General features: G+C 41.7%; 1 protein-coding gene across 1 annotated transcript in view; it reads left to right on the forward strand.

The window, feature by feature from the left end:
• Window positions 1–354: 354 nt before the first annotated feature.
• The window catches only part of UBN2 (ubinuclein 2), a gene marked incomplete at its 5' end in the record, with an annotated part of 54,157 nt that continues 33,971 nt past the window's right edge, over window positions 355–20,540 (forward strand). Inside the window, 3 exons of the mRNA XM_084300543.1 lie at window positions 355–804; window positions 5,047–5,139; window positions 10,914–11,015. Coding sequence (XP_084156669.1) covers window positions 355–804; window positions 5,047–5,139; window positions 10,914–11,015 — 645 coding nt within the window. The remainder of the gene's footprint in view (window positions 805–5,046; window positions 5,140–10,913; window positions 11,016–20,540) is intronic.

The following is a 20,540-nucleotide window of genomic DNA, read 5'->3' on the forward strand; positions in this document are numbered from 1 at the left end:
GGCGGGCGCGGTGACGTCGAGGGGCGGGAGGAGGGCGGGGGGGGGAAGCCGAGCGCTGCGAGCAGCGAGGCGGGGCGGCGCCGCCGGCCTCGGCCGCCCGGTGGCGCATGCGCGGGCTGCGGGCCTGCTTCTATTTATGTGGGGGGGCGCCAAGATGGCGGGGGCGGCGAGGAGAACGTAGGGGGGCAGCTCCGACCGGGCGGCGGAGCGGGGGAGGGGAGGGGAGAGGGAGGGAGGGAGGAGCAGCCGAGGGGGAGGGAGCGCGGAGCGCGGTGTCACCGGGAGGCGGGAGGCGGGGGCCGGCCGGCGGGCGGGCGAGCGGGGCGGGCGGGGGGTGGGGGGAGGCGGCGGAGGATGGCGGAGCCGCGCCGGGTGCCGTTGATCAGCCTGTCACCCGTGAGGCGCCGCGAGGCCGGGAGCCCGGCGCTGGAGCGGGAGCCGGAGCCGCCGCCGGGGATGGTGGCGGGCCGCGAGGCGCCGCCGCCGCCGGAGCCGCCGCACGAAGCCTCCCGGCCGGAGCCGCCGCCGCTGCCGCCCCGGGAGAGCGGAGCCCGCCTGGAGCCGCCCCGGGAGCCCCCCCGGCCCGAGCCGCAGCCGCCGCGGGAGCCCCCCCGGCCCGAGCCGCCGCCGCCGCAGCTACCGCCGCCGCCGCCGCGCCAGGGCAGCCGGCAGGAGCCGCCGCCGCCGCAGGAGGCGCTCCCGCTCCGCCAGACGGTCCGCCTGGAGGTGGTGCTGAAGGACCCCACCGAGGAGGGCTGCGTGGAGTTCAGCTACCCGGAGCTGCTGCTCTGCGGGGACTCGCGGGTACGGGACCCCCCCGAGGCCCGCGGGCCCTTCCCCGAGGCCCGGCCGCTGCCCGCCCCGTCCTGCCGGGGGGGGGGGGGGCGGCGCCGCAGGGGGAAGTCCGGCGGCCTCGCCGTGCCTCCGGCCTCCTCCTGGCCTGAAGGGGAAGGCGAGGCGGCGCCCCGCGGCTCCTGGGCTCCCGCATGGAGCTGGCGAGCACGTCCCGTGCCCCTGGTGCCCGACCCTCTGCCCCTCGCCCGTTTCCTGCCCTGTGTCCGCTGTGCCTGGGAGGGTTTATTTCAGTTTTGCTTGGCCGCCAACGGAATGGAACTGTTACGCTGTCGGGCCGTTTATTTCAGGTTCTCTGTAGGCTCTGGGCAAGTAAATGAAGAGTTAGTAGTCTGGCTCCGCTGCGAGCCTCGTGGAGCAGTGAAGTGCGCGTTAAGCAGTCCTGGAGAGGAGTTTCTGCAGTCTGAGGAGGGGGCAGGGGTGATTCAGAGTTGTTGTTGGCACTGTAACCTCACCTGTAACTGTCAGAAACTTCACTCCAAAAGAAACTACTTCCCTTTTTCCTCCCAAACAGAAAATACTTCCTACTCGAGCTGCTTTGGTTTTTAAGGGGAAAAGCTGGTGCAGACAACTTAAAGAAGCAAGTGGCATCAGCCAGTCAGAGAGGCTCTGTTTTCAAGTAGGAATGAGAGATGCCTGTCCTTAAGCTGGCCACACTTGAGCCAGTCACTCACAGGGAGTTAAGGACATGATAAAGTTGGAATTGATTTAGGTAGTTGTGGCTTCTCTTAATGTAAGCACTCAGTTTTAGAGAAAGTTCCTATCTTCTTGTAAAAGGGAAGGGGCAGCCGCTACTGACAAGGTTGTGGTAGCTTTGGTTGAAAATTAAAAGCAAATAGCAAGTACCAGTACTGATATTGTCAGTAGGTTTTTCAATCAGAACGAACTGAGGATTGGCTAAAACTTCCGTTTTATGAAGAAAAGCGTTTTTAGATGATGCTGATTCTGTAACGGTACTTACCACTCTGTTTGCTTTTTTCACTGTAGTAGGAGGGATGTAGAATTGGATTGTTGTCAAATGTAGAAGACAGAAAAATCAATGGCTGATATTAATAATCCCTCTGAGATCTTCTGATACAAGTTAAAAGGTTGTTCCTTGTGTTCATCCTGTCCTACAGCTGTTGTGGGCAAACAGTGCCCACCACGACTCCTCCAAATTGTAGCAGTAGTCTGCTGCTCTGTGAAGTGCCATCTTTCTGAGCAGTTCCTGCGCAAAGGTAGAAGTTGTGTTAGTGTTTAGCAGTGGTTCAGTGTATGGAGGCTGACTTCTGCCTTTGGCAGTCTCAAGCTCTATAATTGCTTTTTTCTGTAGGTTGGTAATATGTTAATTGCATAAGTGGGGACAAAATGACATTTTAACATAGTTCTGATGCAAATTCAATGTATTCTGGAGAGAGGGAAAGGGAAAAAAAAGTGGATTTTTGGTACAATTTGAATCAGAGAATTATGCTTTTAAGATAGAAATAGTGTTAGAATTGTTTTATAAGAAATCCTGTCTTTTTTTTTTTTTTTCAGCTCTATGTAGAATCCAGATTGAAAATCAATAGATGGTTATGTCCCATTTCTTGCTGGACTGTATAGAGAAACAACTGATTATGTGAAAAGTGTCAGATGTTGTGTAGTTGTCCTTTCAGTTTAACTTCTTGCTTGTTACAGGGTAGAAACTGAAAAAGCTTCTTTGATGTGGTGTGGGAAGGACTTACAATCTTGTATCAGTCAGCATGAAAAGAGAGCGGAAACGCATTTTGCTCACCCATAAAACCAGTGTATCAAGGTTCTACTGTGGTTAAAGAACGTTAAAGAGGAGAATTTGCTCTGCATAGTGCAGGAGGATTAGGATGACAGAAGTGTGTCTCTTACCTGCTCATTCTCAGACCAACAAATTATGTAACCTGTTCAAAGTCCTAAAATAGAAACAATTAGGAAAGGAAAACTGATCCTGCTTGCTGAGTACAGTAGCTCTGGAAGAGAAAACTTGTTAAAATGGAACTTGACCAGGAAACTTCGTCCCTCTGCCACTTTTCTACAGAATCTGTGAGGTTTTTCTCTTGAGCAGGTAGTAACTAGTTGGCAGTTAATGCTGTAGTTTTAAATTCTGAAATCCAGAACTCAGTTTATTTCTGTAATGAATCAGCTTGACATGAACAGTTCATGCAAACTTAGTTATGCAAACTGTTTTTGTAGGGTAAAGATTGATTGGGTTTTCTGAAGGCTATTGTTTGCTCCTTATCCCTTATAAGTTGCTCAACTTCCTTATAACTATTCCCATTTGAGTTCAGCGTTACATAATTAGGAACACATCTTTATCTTGTAGTGCTGCTTCAAGCTGCAGCAACCCGTAACAGTTTTCCAGAGGTCGGCCGTTCCCATACGTCCGGGAAGGATGTATGGGAATAACTTGAAACATTGCTTTAATAGGTCCCTTAAACAGTTAAAAAACAAAAACAAACCACCAACAACAAAACCCACCAAACTTGCTTGACAGTATGAACATCACATTTTTTAATTCTAAAGTTGGGTTTTCAGCCTGAATGAGAAGCTAGGGGAAGTGTTTACAATAAACTTGTGATGTCCTTGTCCTACTTTTTTTATCCTAAGAAAGACAGCATCCTTTGGTAGAGTTGTTAGTATAGTTCATGTTTTGGTAGGAATTATTTATGTAAAACTTCTGGCACGTGAGTAACAGAACAGTGTGGTTGAAGAGTTTATTTGCCTCTTTAACTGGCAGAAAGAAAAGTATGCCTCCTTTTCTGCTGGTGCGGTTTGAAGCTTGCTGTGTAAAACTGAATGCGAAGTGGATGAGCCAGAAGCTCAAGTTGGTTTCTGCCAGACAGGCTGTGAAGGTACTGAAGTAGTAACGTCTTGAAGCTTCTTGAGTGGCAGAGCCCTTAGATACACTGCCAGGATTAAAATTTGCCAAAACTTAACTATTCAAAGCAGTAGTCAGCTATGGCTTTGAGTGTTTGGTAGAGAGAGGAAAGTTAAAAAAAAAAAAAAAAAAAAAACTTTAGTACTAAATTTTACTTGACCTCTGGCCTCAACTTGTCTTTATTTCACAATTAAAAAAAAAAAAAAGCCATTTCCCTAGCAGATGTGGAGTAGGTTTTCCCCATTAATGGAGGAAAAAGGGTGTTGCATGAACTGAGCACGTTTTTTTTAAGTTTTATATTAAGTTACGCTTGCAAGAAATGTGTATGTAACCTATTAGTTGTTTCACATTTAACTATAACCCTCTTTTATGTTTTTTTCCTCTAAGTACTCAGTTTTCACACTGTGGGGAGGATCTTGCTCTTCAGAGTGTAGAGAATAGCTTTTTTGTTCCTGTTAGTCTATCGTGAATCTTCATTCATTGAGCAGTCCATGCATGCGGTGGAGTTAGTTGGCATCCATAAAGGCTTAACTTGATTCTGCCATGTTGTAGCATCTTCTTGCACCCTTCCCTGTACAAGAACTACTGTATTTTATATATAGGCTCTGATTTGAAGGTTGTGGCTCCATTCTTCTGTTGTACTTTTTCTGAGAGGAGGGGGAAAAAAAAAAAAGGCAAAACTTGTCATACTCTTGATTATTGTTCATTGACTTCTTGTCAGTGAAAACTCAGTGTGTGCTTCCTGCTTATTTGTACAGCTGGAGTATTAAATCATTCTTCTGGCTGCTGTAGTGGCAGTCTTGTAATATTTGTGCTATGAGTACAGTTTTCTGAAGAAAAAAAACAGTAAGACTTCAAGGCATTAGTTATGGCTATGATTTTGTGTTGTAGTCTTCTAGTTGCTTTCTTGCTGATTAGCCTACCAGGTACACCTTCCATATGGTGTCTAAGAGGATCATGGCACCAGTAGGATAGGCACTAGAGTAAGTTGAACTGAGAAGAATTTAAGTGTAGGGGGAGTTCTTTCTCTGCAAGCTCCAATAGTACTAATTTTCTCTTATGCTTATACTTTTGGCTGAGGTTGTAGTGGAATACTTGAATATATATATAACTTTGGGTCTCTTCTGTTTGTGCTCTCATTAGAAGAAAAGTAACTGAATGATAATTGAATGGGTTAAACTCATTTTTGGAGAATAAGCATTTGGGCGCAGTCTTCAGGGTATAGAATTAATACTAAATAGTCAGTTTATTGACATTACATGGTTTTTCATTAGATGCACTCTGCGCTTCGCTTGAAATTGAATGTATGTTTCTGCCTTTTTCAGAAGAAGTCAGTTCACTCAGAAGATCCTTTTAATGATGAACAACGTGAGCGGCATGAAGTGGAAATGCTAGCCAAGAAGTTTGAGGCAAAATATGTGAGTTACTGTACCTTTGTTAAACATGCAAATAATTAATCATGGTAACTTAGTGTGGCATGGATGTTAACGTCAGGGTTTTTTTCTTAAAGAGCTGCTGAAGTAATGTCAAATGATTTGTGTATATCTGAGCTGCTTGTCTCATTTATATTTCATCTAAGTAGCTTGAAGCTTCTACAAGCTTATTAGGCAAGTCTGCTAAATAGATCTGTCTATAGGATATTATAGCTTGTGAGGCTATTTTTGGAAAAGCTTCGTATATAAATACAACTGAGTAATAGATGCAGATCAATATTAATGATAAATACTGTGCTGGAGGGAAGAATTTGTACATAATGCTGTTGTGCACTATTGAACAGTTCTTCTGTTTGTGCTAAATACTGATGAATCGTGATGAATTTCTGACTAGTTTAGAATGCTTCCATAGGAAGCTGTTGTTAAGTTATCACTTGATGAGTTTATCTTGTAGCTGCCAGCTGCCTAAAGATACTCCGCTGAGTCCTGAAAGTGTAACATGAATGACTTGAACGACACTAGGTATTAATATAGAGGCTTTCAGTAATAAATGAAGGTAGAAATCAGTAAATGTTGTCTTAAAACCACACCCAAACAGGTCTTTAAGAATTCATATGGGTAGGGTTGGGTGATTAATTCTGAGCTGGCAATCAAAACTCATCATGCCTAGACATGTTGATATTCTGGATTACTAACAGAGCACCTCAATAATAAAGAAGGGAATCAACAGTCATTTGTATCTTTTACTATTAATACACATATTAAAATTTTACTTTTTCCTGGGGAAGGCAAATTTCTTGGCGTGTCAGGTCTAAATATTCTGTAGAAGTAATTATTATTTCAGAACATGTTTGCTGTGATACGTAACAAAAGAAATCCTTAAAGTGAAAAGAATCAGTTTTGGAGGAATCGATAGAAACTTGATATACCCGGTATACTCTGAAGGCAGTTCCATAATACTATTTGCTTTTCATTTAAATGATAAATTATTTTCATGAACTTGAGAGAGAAATGTTATAATTGTACTTTTCTAGAAAACTAATTTCCATAATATAAGTTAAGGATTTTATAATGTTCTGAGACAAGCTGCTTAAGTATAGCAGATGAAAGCCAGTGTAAAGCATGAAAGGAATATATGTGGGACGGTATGGGAGTGGTGGAAGCAATGTAGTTTTACATATACATTCACGCATCAAAGTTAAACATGTACATTTATGGTCGAAGCATGGTATTATTAAACTTATGAAAATTTGAGTTCAGTGCTCAGTTGCAAAAAAAAAAAAAAAAAGGGGGGGGGAGGCAAATATTTAGAGCCATTAGAAAAGCAGTAAATAATACCTTATGCTCCCTACTACCACAAAATTCTCAGAAGGGAAATAACTTCTATATAAAAAAGGACCTATTATTATATATTAGGACCACTAAGCATGGAGGGTGGTAAGGGGTTAGTAGTTCTTCTGTTAGGTGTATTCCCTGTCTTTTCTCTCTTCCAATACAAGAACCATCAGTTTCTACGTATACTTCAGGGTAAGAGGAATTGCATGTCTGTACACTGATCCAGTGTAATTGCTCATGCTCTGACAACATCCAGCCATCTTCTTGCTCCTGCAGTGAGACATGTGCTCCTTAGCTTAAACTAGAATAGAGATCCCATGATGTAGACATCCATTCTCTTAATCTCTCTAACGACGCTTTAATGTAAAAGTAATCACTAGTTGCATGAGAATGAAGAATTTACATAAAGGGCTATTTCTTCTTTAAACTAATTAGGTATTACTAACCTAAATCCATTTGAAATGGAGTCAAATGATCTTTTAAATCATAGCACGTGTGATTTTAAATCATAGCAGTTTAATGTTGATGCTGTAGTACTTATGCAATACGTGAAAAACAGTCATCTTTAAAGACTTCTTTTCAAGTAAATTCACATACCTACAATCAGTACAGTACTGGATATATCTTTCTGATACTAAAGAAAAGCCTATAAATAAGTAGTTTTGTAAAGCCAGGTGGCTTTTCTCTATGTTGTAAAAACATGATGTCGAATCAGATGATATTTTATATAATGTTAAAATACTTGGATCAAAACAAAAGTCCATTAATGGCAATATATTCCTGTCACGCTACTGTAACCTTATACTTGAAAACTTAGTGTGCGTTGATACTACTTCAGTGTGCCGTTCTATTAATCTGCGATTTAATTTATTTCCGAGCCAAAGGCTGTGTTTACCATTCGTGTAGTTTTCTGCCATAAATCTGCCAGGCCATCTTCTGAGTTTACTGATGCTTAATGTTTTGTTCTGTGGCCCTGAGTACCATGATGATTGTTGTATACAAACATGGTTCGTGTTTAAACCTGTTGGCTTGATGAGTCACTTGGTACTCCATGGTTCCTGTATTGTGAGAAACTGAATTTCTTCTGTTCTTCTGCATGCTGTGTGTGATTCTGATGCTATCAGAACTCAGCCCTTTCGTTCCACAGCTGAAGTGTCTTAACATTCTGTTACTGTACAGTAGCTGTTTTTTTTTTTTTTTTTTTTTACATTCAGACATCCTTGTTGGTTTACTCTGTTCCTTTTTTTTTTTTTTTTTTTTTAATGAAAGGACATTAGCAGTAGGATGCCCTGATTTATCAGTGATACAGTGATGACTTCTGGTTTTATTTTCTTCCTTTTTTCATAAATCCTAGTTCTTTCCTTTTTTGACCACTCTTGATTGTTGAGCGAATGTGTGACGTGTGAATGACTCTAGTGCTTCCTGAGCTGCATAACAAATTGAAATTACACTGTATTTTTTGTTGTGGGAGTTATACTTCCTTTGTGTGGATTACCTTGCTTTTATTAACATGGGATTACATTTACCATTCAAAGTATTGAACAACTGAGGTTTCTCAGTGATTTTTCAGCTGCCTCTTGTATTTACTGTCCTGCGTAATTTATCTCTCTATCCTTCCTTCCCCCCTCTTTGTTGCTTCTGTAGCTGAATATAGTTCCTTGGTGAACTATTCATTCCTACCCTTTGTTTACCAGCCTTACACCAGTCATTAATTTGAGTGGACCTTACCTCTTATCCAGTGATAGCTTGTTGCCTTTGAACACCTTGGGACCTTTAAAGTATTTGAAGTACAGTTTCCTTCTACCAAGATTGTTTTCTGCCCTGGAATGTGTATTCTTATGCTTGCTACTTCTGTTTTTTTTTTTTTTTGTTTGTTTTTGTTTTTTTTTTTAACTTATATTAATATGCCCAATACAGAGAGAAGGTTTAACAACTCCTCCAAAAAAAAAAAAATAAAATTATTTGCCACCTTCTAGTCCAGTTGTGCAAGGGTTGTTTAAACTATATGTTATGTGCCATTGTTGAATTTGTGTTTGAGTCCCTGAACAGTTGCATGAGTACAGTTTGCATCCTCAGGAATTAAATGTCTCAATTTGCTCTAGTATCATGGCTCCTTATAATTTGGGACAGAAAGGTTGGAGGATTTCTTTCTGGGAGAGGTGAAAGGCACCAAGGGTAAAACTTCCCCTAAGTTGCGTAGTAAACATTGATACAGAAAATCCCTTTGATTTTGCTATTGTGATCTTAACATCCTGATTCTGCAATTTTTCAACATGCATCCTTAAACATGACTTTGTAAGGTCAGACCTTAAGGAAATTCTCAAACTACACATAAAGGAGTTCAGATATTTTCATCATCTGTTCCATCTGCGCAAAGCTTTTTATTTTAATCCTACTTTTATTCATTCTGCTCTTATGAGACTTTTTCATTTATTGATTTTGTCCAATATCTGCACTGTGTATTTATGAATAACAGGCAATAAGAATGTATTGAGAATCACAGAATCATAGAATATCCTGAGTTGGAAGGGATTCACTAGGATCATCAAGTCCAACTCCTGGCTCCACACAGGTCTACCCAAATATTCAGACCATGTGACTAAGTGCACAGTCTGAATGCTGCTTCAACTCTGACAGGCTCGGTGCTGCGACTACATTCCTGGGGAGCCTGTTCCAGTGTGTGACCACCCTCTCAGTGAAGAACCTCTTCCTGATGTCCAGCCTGAACCTCCCCTGTCACAGCTTGACACCATTCCCACAGGTCCTATAGCTGGTGACTAAAGAGAATAGATCGGCGCCTGCCCCTCTGCTCCCCCTTGTGAGGAAGCAGTAGACCGCAATGAGGTCCCCCCTCAGCCTCCTCTTTTCCAGGCTGAACAGGCCAAGCGACCTCAGCCACTCCTCATACATCTTCTCCTCTAGGGCCCTTCACCATCTTTGTAGCCCTCCTCTGGACACTCCAACAGTTTCACGTCCTTCTTGTACTGTGGTGCCCAGAACTGCACACAGTGCTCGAGGTGAGGCTGCACAAAGGTGCAGAGTAGAGCGGGACAATCCCTTCCCGTGACTGACCATCAATGCCATGCTTGATGCACCCCAGGATACAGTTGGCCCTCCTGGCTGCCAGGGCACACTGCTGGCTTATACTCAGCTTAATGTCAATCAAAAGCCCTATACCCCTCTCTGTAGGTCTGCTCTCCAGTGTCTTACACCTGAGAGATTCTTGTTTGCTTGCAAGAGCACATGCTTTGCTTATAGGTACAAACTTAAACTCTGCAGTATATTGTTAACACGGAGGTGTTTGGATGCTTATGCTTATAAAAGCAAAGATGATAGTTCTTTTGAACAAAAGCTGCGTAGTCATTAAATTGTAATAGAATGGATCTTGCAAATGGAGAGATTCATTCTAAACATGCCTGGAACTCCTGAGAAGCTTTAGGGGAGCAAGCCCTGAATTCATGGAAGAACCTGATACTATTTTAGTAAAGGTGGTGCCTTTTAGGAGAATTTTATCTTTGAGAATTCTATATGGACAATTTCCACAATATGCAGATGTCAGAACTAGGCCTTACATCATAAGCAGATAGCTAGTTTTATAGCTGTATATTATAGGTATGTCCAGGAGAAAGTAAACTTCAGTTTAACCTGAGTACTTTCCTAATATGAAAGTAATTTTAAGTCAAATCAAAGGTCACACCAAGCTCAAAGAGAATTTTTAGGGTACGTGAATCCCACAGTCTGCACTGCAGTTTCTGGCTTTAACTTATTCAAATAACCCTATCATGTCTGGGCCGATCAACCAAGATGATTGTTGCATTTCAAAGGATTTCACTATAGTATCTTTTTCTTCAGTCACGTTATGTGAGTGCTGTAACTTCTTGAAAACTCATACACACCATATCTGCAAGTACCAGATCAATATTTTTCCGTTTTGGCTTAGACTTCGCTTTGCTGTAGAGAAGCAATCCATCTTGTGTGGGAGAGCGTGTTAGTGAATGCTAGGCTATTTTTCTTCTTTTGTAATGACCCTGTAGCATACTGAAAAACTTAACACTCCTTGAATTATCTCAGTCCTTTTATCACTAACAGAAGTTTTAAAAGCATGAGAAACATCCCTAAACAGAAAATGTTAGGAGTATTGCAGTCACCCAGAAACCAGGTGGCTAGTGAATACCTCTCAGAAATGATTCTGGAAAGGCTATTATACAGCATTTTTTAGCATATTTGTAGGAAAAAAAGAAAAGTTAAGTTTTCTGGTTTTTAGTCATATAGACTATCTTCAGGGAACTGTGACAGCAAGTGGAACTCTGCTAATTCCCTGAATGACTATCCCTCCAGTGTCTTATGTTATGTAGACTTCAGTACTTTGCTTATTCTTACTCTCTTCTCAACTGATGTAACACCTTTTTTTTTTTTTCCCTCAGAGTGGAAAGCCCCACAAACATCGGAAGGATCGCCTGCAGGATCTAATTGATATAGGTTATGGTTATGATGAAACAGACCCTTTCATTGATAATTCTGAAGCAGTAAGTAAACTTCATTAAAGTAGCAATGAGAAATAAGTTAATTCTTTATTTTTTGATAAAGAGGAAAAAAAAAGTGAGGGCAAATACTTTGTGCCCATGTATAACCAGTGTGAATCCAAAGGGCCTGTTACTTTGGACATCTACAAAGTTTTTGGAACAAACTACATTTTTGTAGTTTGTTCAGGGAGACTCTCAGCGGAGAGATTCAGATGTCATTATGCACTCCAAGAATTAAGACAGCCATTACTATATTGCATATTTAATTTTACAGTTTTAGAAATGAAGTTATTTGTATTTGTGCACTTTATTTACTGTGATCTGAAATTATACTGTCTCTGTTATTTTCTTGTACTAGCTCTCTGGATTATTAGTCTAATACTGGTGTTAGATTTCCAGTATTAGATCAGGAGACTATTCTGCTCTCCAAAACCCATAAGGATAAGGTAATTCTAAACATTCACTGAATGTGTCTGACAAAATTGAGATAAAATAGCTTGCTTGAAATGCAGGGTTTTACAGCTTATTTCATCTGAATGTTTTTCAGAAATGAAAACACATCTCAAATGAGGTAAGAGGAAAAAATGAATTAGGTGCAGGCAGTATCAGGCTATTTGGAAGCTTATAAGAAGGCACTTGAAGGTATCTTACAGGTGATATAGGAAATAATGAAAATGAGGAAGAAGCTTAGAAGAACAAGTGGATGATAAAAGCTTTAGGAATCTCCTATAGTTCTTTGTTAGGTGCTAGGAAGGAATATATGTACTGTTCATTCAAGTAAAAACGAACAAAACCAACTAAACACTACCTGACATGCTAGCCAGCCTTCGGTTCCCTCTGCTGAGTGACACTGGAGAAAGCAGCTATGATTGCTGCTGTGAAAAGAAGAGTGCTAGAAGTTTGAGTGGGAGAGATGGTGAAAAGGAATCCTGAGAAAAGAGGAGCATAGAAGTGAAGTGCATTGGTTAACCTATATTATGCTGAGCCTTGGGTTGAATGGGGTATTAGGTCTGGGAAGGTTATAAAACTTAAGAAATCCTGTGAACACTGAGCTGTGAGGCTTCTAGCGTATAGCTGTTGCACTGAATACTGCTGAGAACAGTATGGGCTACAGAGAAGGCATGCTGCAGAACTGGTACCTTCTTGAGCAAGAGAAGTTCAGCGATTTACCACAGTGGGTAGTAGGCTGAGCTCATCTTTCCATATTGTTTTGGTGAAGTCAGTTGGAAGGCACATGAGCAAGTTGTGTGGAAAGTAAGTTTACTGTAGATGCTTATCATAGCTTGTATTTATTTGTTGTCCTTTTTCCTAGTCTAGGTTGATATTCACAATGTCAACTAAAATTTAAAATTCTTAAAATTTTAAACTCTTATCATATCCCTCAGCTTTTGGTTGTGCTACAGGGACAATATGGAGGCCTAAGACTGTTTGCTTTCCAATGGTCTGATTCTGATACTCAGATGTTTCACTCTGGCTGAGAAACCAGTCGAGCCTATAGGCTTACTTGGGTTCTCACTCTTGCTGTAGACAACCATCATCACTTCTGATGTCTTATGATATAGGACCTAAGTTGTACCTTGATTTTTTTCTAAAATTATTGTGACCTATCACAGATCTGATAAGTGGTTTGGATTAACATTCGGTACATGTACAGGTCTCTGTCAGAGCTGTGTATGAGTCTATCAGGTTTGAGCACTTAGAAGGTGGCACAGGATGAGAAAACTGATGTTGCTCTTGTTACCAGCAGCAGATCCATTAGATTTGCAGGAGCATTTGCTTCTGATATCTCTTGTGAGACTCCTGCAAGAACATACAAAAGGCAGTTGTCAGAGGACCAGATGGTTGTGTCATGTGGTAGCTGTGGAAGCTACTGGGGAGAATAGTGTATTCTCTAAAGCTTGCTCTCCTGAACAAATCATTATGCCTAGTGTCTGCATTATAAATTCAGACTAGTGAGAGGCCATCTCTTTTTTTCTGTCTTTCATTCTCATCTCTATCCACAGAAGAAAAAAGTATACCATATACCAGCTGCAGTCTTAAGTTGCTGTTGCAGAGCTTAAGGGTTCTGTAATGTAGGAGTTAAGTTCAAGAAAACCTCTCATTCTGTCTGTCAGATGCAAATGGGAAATGTCCAGAAGGAAAGCCTACGTGTCTGTTTTGCTCATCTTCTGTGTGTCCAGCTATTAAATCACTGTTTACCCTGAGAAATGCACAGCCAGGCCTAGCCTAGGTTTATTTCCTTTTGGAAGATGTACTTTCCTAAACATACAAAACCCTCTAATGTCCAGGACACAAACACTTGAGAATCATGTGAGTACCTCTTGAAATGCTCCAGGATTGGAGTCCTGTTGTCTCCCTTTGTATCCTAGGAAAAAATAATTGGAAGCTTCCTTAGAGTTGTAGGCCTTTTTCTTGTCACAGGTGTGAAAGAAAGTCTGAAGTCTTTGGGACTGAAACATATTCTCTCTGTACCATTAGAGAGAGCTTCTTTCTAAAACCAACCGTTGAAGTACTGCTGTAAAAGGCTATTGAATAAATGAAACCGGTAAAACTAGACCTGTTTTTAAAAGCAGGCACTCTAAGTGATTTAATTAATTCTGCTTCCTTTGGATCCATTTGCAGTTAAGCAATTTTGTGCACATAACATAGATGCATGTAACAAATTGCGCGTGTAACAGTATTTGGTTTCTCCAAGGATCCAGGAATGCAGTCGTTCCTCTGTTTTTTTGAGGGGGAGGGACCAGGATCAAGTGCAGGGAATCTTATAATGACATGATTCTCAGGTAATGGACTTTAATATGGCTGGAGTACAGGCAGCTACAGGGTGTGTATTTCTGGAGGAAGGTTCTTGGAAAGCTCTGATAATAGCGGGCTTTTAAGGGATTTTTCTGGTCAGTGTCCTTAAAGTGCACTGGCACCTGTCCTTACAGAGTAGGATGGGCTTGGGACTAGGTTGCCAGTGCCCCACCTTCTGTGAAAAAGACTGTGTGAGATTCTTACTGCTCTTGCAGATTTGCTTTCATTGTTTACTCTGGAAAGAATCAGTACTTGTCTACTGCATATTTAAGACTTCAGCAGTATGGCGTCATTAAGACCATCAAAGTCTTTGTGGCTACTGAACACAGAGAGGTAAGGGCTCTTGAAGAGCAATTCAGTGGACTGAAACATGAAGCCAGCCAAAGGAAAACATTGGAGGGAAAGTACCTGGGTACATATTACCCTAAGTGACACAGATGATTCTTGCATCACTTACTCTTCAGACTTGTCTCCTCCTATGGGAATAAGTGCATAGTTACAGGTTGCTATTTGCTTTAGATGTATCTAGTATATATGCTGGTTTTTAACCTTGCCATCCTCATTGGATAATTTTGTTAGCTTTTAAAGCCTGTTTAGAAGTGGCTTTTCCCCTCTGAATGCAATTGCAGACGAGTGGGAAATCTGTGCTTTAGGGTTGAACATTTTGACTGTATTAAGTCAGTACTGAACTCTTCCAGCTAAAACTTACAGTAAGACAATCTTGCAGTTGTTTATAGCTGTTCTGCATGAGCTAGACTGGCAAATCCTAATCTTTGCTTAACAGTTGACTTCTGCAGTAGTAACAGTATTTACAAACTGCAAACAAAGCTGTCCCTCCTCACTGTTTCCACTGCTTCAATGTTAAAAATGGGTAAATTGCCCAGGACAACACTCATTGCAGAATGGTGTTCTGTAGGTTTCTGCTTCCCCTATATTCTTGCACGAACACGTGTACGCTTGCCTGTGCGCCTGGTTTGGCTGGGCTGCTTGCTTTCTTGATGAGCTCTGAATATTTGATCGGCTGCATGCCTTCATGACTATGTAAGCTTTATATTGATAGAGGTTCCAGGAGATGCTCTCCGAATTTTCTGCTGTCATACAGAACAGGCATCTGAAGTAATACATGGTGTTTAGTGAACAAGTGTGCTCTTATCTCTTACTTGTAGGTAAGAACACCTGCACATCCAAAGCAAAGACTGCTTTGCACCTTCCCCGTTGTTGGGTAGATGAGCACAGAGGGAGAACTGTGCACCTAGAAATCTGTAAGCAGTGTAAGTTGTCTTGAAGCAGCCATACTGACAGGAACTGAGGCAAAACACGAATGCCAAGGGCTGTGGAGGTGTTGACTGGGTAGCATGCAATTCAGTACTTCAGACACCCAAGGCCATATGTCGGTATTTAAACCAGTCTTCTATATTCATGACTTCACAGCAGTCTTCTAAGCGTTGGTATATGAGTCCTCTGCTGCAGCATAGAGGAAACTAATTTACTAGTGTTTTCTCATTCAAGGGAAGTTTTTCCAAAACAGGTACTTCAAATTAGCAAGAGCTCATTTCTGTTCAGCTACATCTTGCCTCAAGAGCTCAGACCCTCTTTAAAGGACAGCCTTTTGAGGTTTATGTTGATCTGCAGTAATTCTGAACACACTGGTAAAATAGCTGTTACTTATTTGGTTTCTCTGGAAGACTTTCTGTAATTTACGGGCTTAGTCTTTGCAAAAATTCTGTATCATAGTATACAGTTTTCCCTCTTTGCAGGATAAATTTGATTTGCTTCATCTTGTAATCTCTAGGCTTATTAAAGATGTGATAGATTTAATATCCTCTTCTCTCCCACCACAGCATCCTCTCAAGAGTTCTGGAGTTGTGATCTAAAACGTCAACCTGATTGTCAGTAGCAGCATCTTGTTCAAGAATCTCGATTAGCTTAGATGCTCGTTCCCAGTGAGAATGGTGTCTACTGGGAGAATGGCAGAACTCATTGTGGTTGTTGTAACTTTTACTTTTTTTTTTTTTGTGGAGTCCTGGGCTAGATGATGTTCTAGGCCCACTTGATGTTGCTCTCCCATCCTTCCTACTTAAAGAAGCCTTTTTATACCTAGCTATGAAAAACATTTTTCTGAAACAAAAATACTGATTCTTAAACAAAATGACCCAAACTATTGATGTGCTAATGCTATAGAGGCTAATACAGGAGAAATGTTACATAGGTTTTATCATTAAACATCCTCCATGTTCGACTGAGAGATAAATTTAGTTTTTCTGTATTTTTCACAGGGGAAAAACTGCTTTTGTAGGCCTCTGTAACAAACCTCATACTCACTAAATATATGAGGGTGCATTAAAGTTCTGTTGTCTTTTTTTTAAGAGATTCACTTATTAGCTGTTTTCTTGGCTATGGATTTGTGTTATTACTGTCCTGTCTTCCTTGTTTACTGTCACTTTGCCCAGTGGCTGGGGAGTAGTGCACAGTGTCACCTCTAATAAAAGATATCTTGCATGCTTCCCAAGTGTCTTCAAGGTAGATGGCAGCTGACATGTTGTATGCATTCTAAAGAATACAGGGTGAACTTTTTCTTTACCTTTTACCTCTCCTCCCTACAATATAAATAAGGATGTAAAGCAGAGTACCAAACAAAGCAGATACTGTTCTGATTAATGCAGTACTGTATACAACTGTATACTGTTGTGGTTTAACACCATGAGGGAGCCAAGCATCACACAGCTGCTCTCACTCCACCTTCTCAGCAGAACAGGAAGAGAAACTACAGTGAAAAAAACCTTATGACTTTGGATAAGGACAGGGGGATTGCTCACCATTTGCTGCCACAAGCAACACAGACTTGACTTGGGGAAGACTAATTTATTGCCAATTAATAGCAGCCTAGAGTAGTGAGAACTAAAAGCAAACTAAAAACACTTCCCCTCCATCTACCTTCTGCTTCCTTACTGCCACTGTACTACCCCAAGTGATGCAGGGGAATGGGAATTGCAGCCTGTCTGTAACACTTTGTTTCTTCTCCTTCGTAGCCACTTTCTTCACTCTCTGGCACGGGGTCCCTCCCACAGAATGCAGTCCTTCCTAAACTGATCCTACATGGGTTTTCCACAGGCTGTTCCGATATAGATCTGTACCATTGGACCTACCACAGGTCCCCCATGGGTGGCAGCTCCTCCTAGGCCCCCTGCTCCTGCGTGGGCTCTGCTCCACGGGCTGCAGCTCTGGCCCGGGGCCTGCTCCTGCGGGGGCTCCCCATGGGCCTCAGCCTCCTCCAGGCCACATCCACCTGCTCCACCGGGGGCTCCTCCACCCATGGGGGGGCTGCAGCGTGGAGATCTGCTCTGTGTGGGACCCATGGGCTGCAGGGGGACAGCCTGCTCCACCAGGGGCCTCTCCACAGGCTGCAGGGGAACTGCTGCTGCCTGCCTGGAGCACCTCCTGCCCTCCTGCTGCACTGACCTTGGGGGCTGCAGGGCTGGTTCTCTCTACATTTTCTTTCCTTTCTCCAACTGTTTCTCTGCAGTATTTTTTTTTTTTTTTTTTTACCCTCTTTCAGTATACTCTCACAGAGGCACAACCAGTGTTGCTTATTGGCTCAGGTTTGGCCAGTGGCAGGTCCCTTTTGGAGCCTCTGGCACTGGCTCTTAGGTGATATGGGGCCTCTCACAGAGGTCATCCCTGCTATCTATCTTGCCACATAAGCCCAGTACAAAAGTCTCATGCTCATTTTAGGAAGGAATAAATAATTTATTTTTAATCCCGTGTTCTGGCCTGTGTTTCAACCAGATACCTCAGGACTGTTCCATGTACTTCAAGAGCTCAGGGGGACAATTCAGAAACAAAACTCAGCATCTGCTTAGGTACTTGAAAAAACAGACATATCTGGCATTTGTAGTATTGCTTAAATTGGTAATGTTAAGGCCTTTGGAGTAAGAAATAAGAAATAGTATTGCTAATAGGTACAGCACTTTTTTTTTTTTCTTTTTTTGGTCAAACTTGATTTTTGTTTTGAAAAGCACAAAGTTTCTTTTCATGGTAATTGGAACTCCTGGAGGAGTAGATACTGGTCAAGCATCAACTCATCTTCATTATTAAGCAGTACAAGGAAGTTGAGTGTTTTGGAAAAAAACATACAAACATAGCTATTACTGTAATATAAAGCAGTTTTTAACTTGCCAAAATCATAGGTCTTTGATAAGAGCACTTGTCTGAAGTGTTGTAAGTGGCAAGTCACGTTCATGGTAAATGAATGGGAAAGGAGAGCGTAACTTTTCAATAGTGTTCTAGCAATTCCGAAACGTGAAAGCTGGAGGGGTTAAACATTACACTGAAAGTACAGTTAAGTGTTTTTATTACAGCTAAATATGCAGTGTGTGTCAGAGCTCAATCTCAGAAGGAACCACGTTGAACAGATAAAGGTAGTCACATGAGTGGCCATGCATTTTATAACTTAGGCTGAAATATTTTCAAGGCAATAAGACTTTCTTCTTGGGTACTGAAGGTCAATTAGGCTATTAGCCTGACTCTGGTACTTGGTGGAAGAATACCAAAGGTGGTTGGGGGAAGAACAAAATAGGGCAATGTATAATACATTGATACTTGACTCAAGCTAGGCTGACAGATTACAATATACTAACTACTGCTAATAGCTAGGGGTATTCTAGAAGACTATTGTAGACTGGGCTATCCTGAGCCTTGTGTTAATCTTTATTTAATAGTCTGTTATGCCTTATTCTGTTGTGCTTTGCCAGCTGTCCTTTGTCCCAGGATTTTAAACAAACAAAAAACTTCTTAACTATATCTTGTGGAAGAGGACCCTTCTTTAGCATTAGAAAGTTCTTCCTGCTTGTTTTTGATATCATCATGGGTTAGAAAAGCAATGGATTGTTCACCCTTAACCTTGTTCAAGATTACATTACATATTCTATTATGTTGTTTTTCTAGAAGATAGTACTGTTTTTGTCTGAAAATATATCATAGGGTCATATGAATCACAGAATGGCTCAGGTTGGAAGGGACTTTAAATATCATCTACTTCCAACCCTCCTGCCATGGGCAGGGATGCCACCCACTAGATCAGCTTGGTCAAGGCCTTGTCCAACCTGGCCTTGAACACCTCCAGGGATGGGGCATCCACAGCTCCTCTGGGCAACCTGTTCCAGTGCCTCACCACCCTCTGAGTGAAGGATTTCCTCCTAACTTCTAGTCTAAATCTCCCCCTCTTTTAGTTTAAAACCATTCCCCTTGTCCTGTCGTTATCCGACTAAGCAAAAAATTGTTCTCTATCTCCCTGTAAGTATTGAAAAGCTGCAATAAGGTTACCACAGAGCCTTATGTTTAGGTTGAGTGTATCTCTCTCAGCCTTTCTTTATATGAGAAATGCTTAAGCCCTCTGTTCAATTTTGTGGCCTTCCTCTGGACCCATTCTATCAGATCTACATCTGTCTTGTGCTGGGGGCCCCGGACCTGGATGCAGTACTCTTGGAATGTCTAAGAAAGATTAGACCACTGGAAAGGGGTTAAACCATTTTCCTTAAGTAATAGGATCAGAGAAGAGCATCCTCTGATTTCATGCACAGAAAAAGCTAATTGAAAGCAAAAGTCTTGAAATGATTTCATCAGAAGATTCAGAAGTTGCAGAAGCTGCATGCTGTTTAACTGAAAATCCTGAAGAAACTTAAAAATGAAGTTTAATCTAGCTGTTGCCAATCATTCAAATTTTCTCTTCAGTTAGGGCAATAGGAAACGGGTTATGTTGGCGAGATACGAGGTACGTTGTGGTCTGTAGGACCCCCTTTTAGGTAGGTAGGTTGGAAACAAAATAAAATGTAAAGTTGTAAGTTATACCTCATTCAGTAGGTTGAGGAAAACTCAAAATTTGATAGAAGTAAATTCTGTCAAGGGTTAAGGAGAGCTGAATATCAAAAAGGTCTTTGAAAGTCAGATTAAATCCATAGTCCTCAGCAGAAGCTGTTGAAAACCTCAGTTGATAAGCTGCATTTCCACATCTTGCTGACCTTGTTTGCTGCTGGCTGTTATGGAAGTTTGTTCATCTGTATATTAACTGCAAAGACAGAATTCATTTGACTTGTTCCTATGGATCTGTGCCATGTAGCATGTTGGTCATACTAATGATCTGCAGCAATTCATGGCTTTCTCACTTGTGGACTGTCTTTAATCCTTACTTTTATGTTCTCCAGGGCTTCCTTTACTGCTCTGCAGCCAAGTCTTTACTTTGTTCCCCTGCATTTGTTCTTTACTTCTTACAATAATGGTCCCAGCTTTGACTGTGTGCTTTCTCCTCCAAACTTGGCAACTAGTGTATTCTTCTGGTTTGATCCCATATGGCCCCAACCTCACCAATTCAGTTTGTGCCCTGTCAGCTCAAAAGGGAAATGCCTGCTCTGTTAAGTACTGTGGATAATCACTTATTTTCTCTCTCTTTCATCTCCTTGTACTTAATGAAGCTGGTTCTGAGAGCCTGTGGAAAAACATCAGATTTCTCTGAAGTTCTTAACTAGCCTCCACTCTTCAGTTTACTTTGCACCTTCTACTTTTCATGATTCTCCTGGTCTCTTAGATGAATGGCAAGTCCATAACTTTGCTTTCAGTTTATCCAATTAAGTCTCTTGCTTTTTTGTACTAGTTTCTCATGTGATCTCAGGGTATTCCATAGATTCTGTCATTGCTTTTCGTTTCTCTTTACCTTCCTCTTCTGCATGTTAAGTCTTC

The sequence above is a fragment of the Netta rufina genome (assembly GCF_964035555.1).
Source record: "Netta rufina genome assembly, chromosome: 1".
In the NCBI taxonomy this organism is placed as follows: Eukaryota; Metazoa; Chordata; class Aves; order Anseriformes; family Anatidae; genus Netta; species Netta rufina.